General features: G+C 57.7%; 1 protein-coding gene across 1 annotated transcript; it reads left to right on the forward strand.

The window, feature by feature from the left end:
* Window positions 1-335: 335 nt before the first annotated feature.
* Window positions 336-5,152, forward strand: LOC110390527 (coiled-coil domain-containing protein 81-like; the record flags this gene model as incomplete). Its single annotated transcript, XM_021381914.1, has 9 exons — window positions 336-1,925; window positions 2,359-2,420; window positions 2,578-2,731; window positions 3,145-3,401; window positions 3,517-3,602; window positions 3,962-4,053; window positions 4,380-4,488; window positions 4,727-4,829; window positions 4,983-5,152. Coding segments are annotated over exons 1-9 (1,118 nt in total), but the record flags the coding sequence as incomplete, so codon positions are not given.
* Between the last annotated feature and the right edge of the window lie 6 nt (window positions 5,153-5,158).

Genomic DNA, 5,158 nt, shown 5'->3' on the forward strand with positions numbered 1-5,158 from the left:
AGCCAGCCGAGGCAGTTCGCAGGAGCCTGCCCCTGAGCCAGCCGAGGCAGTTCGCAGGAGCCTGCCCCTGAGCCAGCCGAGGCAGTTCGCTGCGTTGGCGCGGAAGGCCGGGGACGATAAGATTGAATCTCTATGGGTAAGAATCACAGAAGCACGGAACAGTAGGGGTTGGAAGGCACCTCCGGAGATCATCGAGTCCAACCCCCCTGCAAAGTGTCTCCCACACTTAAGATATTTGTTAACGCTAGCAAGATCACCTCTGAGTCTCCTTTTCTCAAGGCTGAATGCTGAACGGACCCAGGTCACTCAGCCTTTCCAAATCTGTGAATCTAGTCTCTTCTGAAAAATTCTGTGCTCCTGTTTTTCTGTTTTTCTCAGTCAGCATCATGATGTAGCGGTCAGAGCTGATGGTATGCCCAGGTTCCAGGAAATCCCAAACAGCGGCAACTCGCTTTGCGCTCTTCCCTAACTCCAGCGTGCTTGCACCACAAACGTACTGCATGCAAGACCCAGAGGTGATCAAAATAAATGGAAGCACAGTGAAGTCTGAGAAAAGCGCAGGGTGGAAAGGTCTCTCCAGAAGATCACTATCCAGGCTGCCATGTGAAACAAGCACAGAAGGTACTCAGCCTAAGCCCCAGCTCTTCTAAAGCTCTTTGACTTCAGTAAGATTAATCTAATATTCACCGACAGAATATCGGACTCAAAGATTAGAGGCAAGAAAAGCTTCATTCACAAAGGGAAATGCAATACTCCCCGCTCAGGTGAGTGAAGGGAGAAAGAGAAAAGAGGGGTAAAAAGAAAGCACTCATTACACTAGCAAATCTGTCTGTTAAAATTGCTTGCAGTTACTTTCATGACATGTCCCACTCCAGCTCCTAAGCCAATACCGGCATTTCCTACAATATAAAAACTTCACAAACGTCTTCAGAAAATCTTTGTTTCACCAAACCTTCTTTTTTCCATAGAAGCCTTCACTGACTCACTGGCTACGAACCGCTTTCTTTTTTCTTTAGACACAGATGCCATTTATAACACTGAGGATTCTAGGTGCTCTTTGCATTTTTGCTGAATTTGGAGCTACCACAATGCGCCAGGACATCGAAGGTTCTTGTCCCCTGCGTGCACTACAGGAGATAAACCAAAGGCAGCCAGCTACTCTGGGCTAGATTGCAGTCGTTTCCGTGTACGGTGACAAGGCTTAACATGCTTCCACTGAAAGGCACACAGAAAAGACGACAAGAGATTGCATCTGTGACAGATCCTCCCCTCTTGCACATCCATGTACAATAGCAGTGAAGTTCCTTATTTCTAGCGCAACAGCAGGCTGCAGTGTCTGTTCTATTTATGGCCAGCAGGTACTGTTTTACTCACAGACAAAATCCCTAGCTGCTGCTAACAAAGTTCATCAAGTCACACCACAGAAAAAGGATGTAGGTTGCTCCGAAAGTAACGCCACCTATTTACTTGCATGGAAACAACAGATGCGAAGAGCACAAGAACACTGTACCAGGCAGAAGCATCAGCGCAGCACCCCTCGGGGCCTCGCCGGGCTCCCCCACCCAGCCCAAGACATGGGGGGCCTGCGAGGTGGGCGGGTCCGCACACCCTTCTGTGACACAGCGGGGCATTACAGTGAGGCTCAGCTGTAAGTCCCTCTCCCCAGCGAGGCCTGGGAAGTGCCAGGGCTGCTCTTGCCAGTGCCGCTCTGCTCCGCAGGAGCTGCTCTGCCGGCAGGAGAAGGCCAAGGGAGCCTGTGCGAGAGAGTGAGACGCTGCTTGCCAAGAGGCAGGGAGCAGGAGCAAGGGAGCGAGCACTTCTTCCCCAACTGCTGAACAGCATGTTGACTGGGGTGTTCAGATACCTGCTCTTAACACCCTTGAACCCCGAGGAGGTTTCGCTACTGAAGGACCTCACCACCTCAGGTAAGGCTCGGGGGGCCCTTGGGGCAGCGCTGTGGTAGCAGAGACGGAGAGGAGACGAGGCGTGCAAAGCTCGGGGCTGGGCAGCTGGGGGAAGGTCTCCTGCAGGGGCCTGGTGCCTGCGAGGAGAGCCCTGCCGGGCGGTGCCCTCTGGCTCAGGGATTGCTTTGGCAGCCCAGGCCCACTGCCGCTGCCAGGATCGCCTTCCCCAGAACGCATCCCTTCCCTCTCCAGACCTGCCCCGGGTGCAGCGCGCGCTTCCCGCTCGCTGGGCACGGTCAAGAGCTGTGCTGGGAAGCTACAGCAGTGCGAGTACGCGTTGAGAGCAAGGGAGAGCTTGATCGCCCTCTGCTCTCTCCCCCGCTGGCGGAAGGGGTCGCACAACGATTGGGCAGCGCCAACTCCGAGCGTGATGGGTCCTTCTTTTGCTTTTCAGAAATCTGCAAAGTGTGGGAAGCCACTTCAAAATACATTCGGAGGCAGCTGCTGGAGAAGCGGGTGAGCCTTCCCTCCTGCTCGTGGCCCATCTTGCCCCTTTGCACCCGAGCGGCGGGCAGGCCACGCAGCACCATGCCCAGGGCCAGCAGGCCTCCCAGCACCTTTCCCACCTCCGCCCAGCACTGCCACGGCTCCCTCTTCTTGCTTGTCTTTTCAGGCGGTGGATATTGGAATCGGGAGCTTTGCAGTTGTGCCAACTCGAGCCGCTGCTGGACAGGATGGGGCTCTGGAAGTAGACACACCCGTTTTCCAGCTGAACCAACACGTCCAGACATTTTACAACCTCAAGGATTCTAAGACCAAAATTCCTTGTACGAAGAATTTTGCTCCGCTTTGCCTTGCTTTGCTTTGCTCTGCTGCACGGCCCCAGCATTTTGCTCCGTGCTGCAATCCCAGTGACATGGCAAGAGCAAAGTCTCTTGCAACCTGGAGAGTGCTGGGGGAGGGTGCAGACGGAGCATCCCAGCAGCCTGCCCCTCCCCTGGGCACCAGCCCCATCTCCCCAGCTCTCCCCAGCCTCTAGCTGGATGCTGGGAGCTGGTGGCAAAGCTTCCCTGCCCTTTCCGCTGCCCATCTGCTCTGCTCTGGAGATGTGGCCAAAGCGGACAAGGGCCACACCCTGCAGAGTGCTGCACGAGGGCCACAAGGGTGCTGACGACCCTTGCTCTGTGAGTCTGCCGAGCTGTGCGGGGAGTGACGTGGTTGGCCTGTGTTCCTTTTGCAGCCGAGATATTCGAACATCCGCTGAACTTCGAGGAGATTGCTCAAACCATCTACTTCCGCCCGCCAATCGTAGAGCAGTGCATCCATGAGACCCTGCTCTTCTTTGCCGAGGCCCTCCGAGGAAAGAAGGAAGTGGACTTCTTGTTCAGGAGGCTTGGCATTCTTTCTCTGAGAGGGCGACAGGTCACCATGAACTTCTTTGACGACTGCGCCCTGGAGCTGGATGCGACGGGCAACATGCTGCCAGCTCTTCTCGGGGTGAGCGTGCACGTGTCCGGGGCTCCCCGCGGCGCTCTCAAACGAGGCTTGCCACCTTTGGGAGCAGCAGACACGCGTGCGTGGCCTCTGCTCACTTGTGTCTGTCCCGACACAGGACTCCGAGATGATGAACATGATTGCCTTTCGAGGCAAAAGCAAATTCACTCGACGCAGCGTGGACGGCTGCATCGTGCTGCCAAGGTGAGCGCACAACCACTCCTGCAGCAGCCGGCCGGCCGAGGGAGCAGCTGCTCAGCTCACGCTTTGGGGCAGCTTCTTGCCAGGGCCTCTCTCCTGGCGAGGTCGATAGGCAAGAGCAGCCCTTTTCTGGGAGAGCTCCCATTCGGCCCATCGCTCGGTCCACCCAGACAGGGCTGGCACGAAGGCGACAGAAGCTCGGGGCCAGAAGGTGCTGGAGGCAGGAGGGCCCCTCAGCACCCACAGACAGTCCTCCAGGGGCTCAGCACAGGCTCCCAAAGAGCCCTGCCAGCAGGTTCCCTGGGTCAGGCACCGAGGGAGCATGGTGCCCTTTTTGCCACGTGGTGTCTTCTTGTTTCCAGGCTTCAAGTTGAGGGCTCAAAGACTTGCCAAGAAACGACATCCGTCAAGCCCCAGAGAGAGCTGCAGCCGTGGGTCGGGGGTGCCCGAAGAGGTACGTGAATGTGTCTGAATTGGACGAGGAAACCTCTTCTCTGCTGCGGAAGTCACCCCTGGCCACTGAGCCCTGGGTTTCCCGAGCACCTCCCTATGTGTCCCTGCTGCCGGGAGAGGGGTGAGAGAGAGCGGGACGGGCTCAGGAGGAATGCAGATGTGGGCTGAGTGCAGTGCCCAGCTGGGCCAAAGAGCCCCTGAAATGGTGGCTCCGCTCCCAGGGTGGCAGTGAGCGTGGGTGAGCACGGCCAAGCAGCTCTGCCGCTGCTGCTCCTCTGCACGGTCACAAAGATGATGTGGTGGTGGTCTCTTGCTTCCCACGCGCAGTGAGTGTGTACGATCCGGTGATGCTGGCTCGGCGCAGGGTATCTCAAGTGGTGAGGGTAGAGAAGAAGCAGAAAGAGGAGGAGAAGAAAAAGCAAAGAGTCCGATTCAGGTGAGCCTCCAAGAGAAGCGTAGCGGCAGAGGGTGGGGGCACACCGTGCCCTGGCTTGTTGTGCCAGGCAGGTGTTTCCCTCGGCCGTGGTGCCCGTGCCAAAAGGCCCTGGCAATGGCAAGGTGACAACAGCCGCAGTCCCTTGTGCTGCTGGAGCAGAGGTGCGGGCTGCGAGCCCAGCAGTGAGAAACTGCTTCGGCCTGTGCTCCCACCAGCTCAGCCTGCTGTGTCTCTTTAGGTTCCTGCCACAGCTTGAGCAGATGTACATGGAAGAGCTGAAGCAGCCAAAACCTCCAGCTCAGCCGGGGCCCTCCGCCAGTGCCCAGCAGGCCTCCAAAATGGTACGCCAGAGACATTGATCCGGCACCCTTGTATCCCTTCTGGGGCCCCAGAGCGGGGCAGGCGTGGCAGCAGCAGCTGCCCTCCCAGGGCTCCCTGCCCAAGCCCCAGGAGACTGACGCTGCCGGCGGTTCTGTTTCCCTGGCCTGCTGCAGGCAGCGCGCTCGGTGCGCGCTCAGATCGAAGAGAGACGGCTCCGCGTGCTGATGGCCTCCAAGCGCAAGGAGGTCAAAGCCGAAATCCAGAGCCAGTGCAGGGAGTGCACACGGCGGCAGAGCGCGGAGAGAAGCCAGGTACAGTGTGCATTGACAGCCCTCAGGGACAGGCCATT

The sequence above is a fragment of the Numida meleagris genome, unplaced genomic scaffold, assembly GCF_002078875.1.
Source record: "Numida meleagris isolate 19003 breed g44 Domestic line unplaced genomic scaffold, NumMel1.0 unplaced_Scaffold1233, whole genome shotgun sequence".
NCBI classification, from domain to species: Eukaryota; Metazoa; Chordata; class Aves; order Galliformes; family Numididae; genus Numida; species Numida meleagris.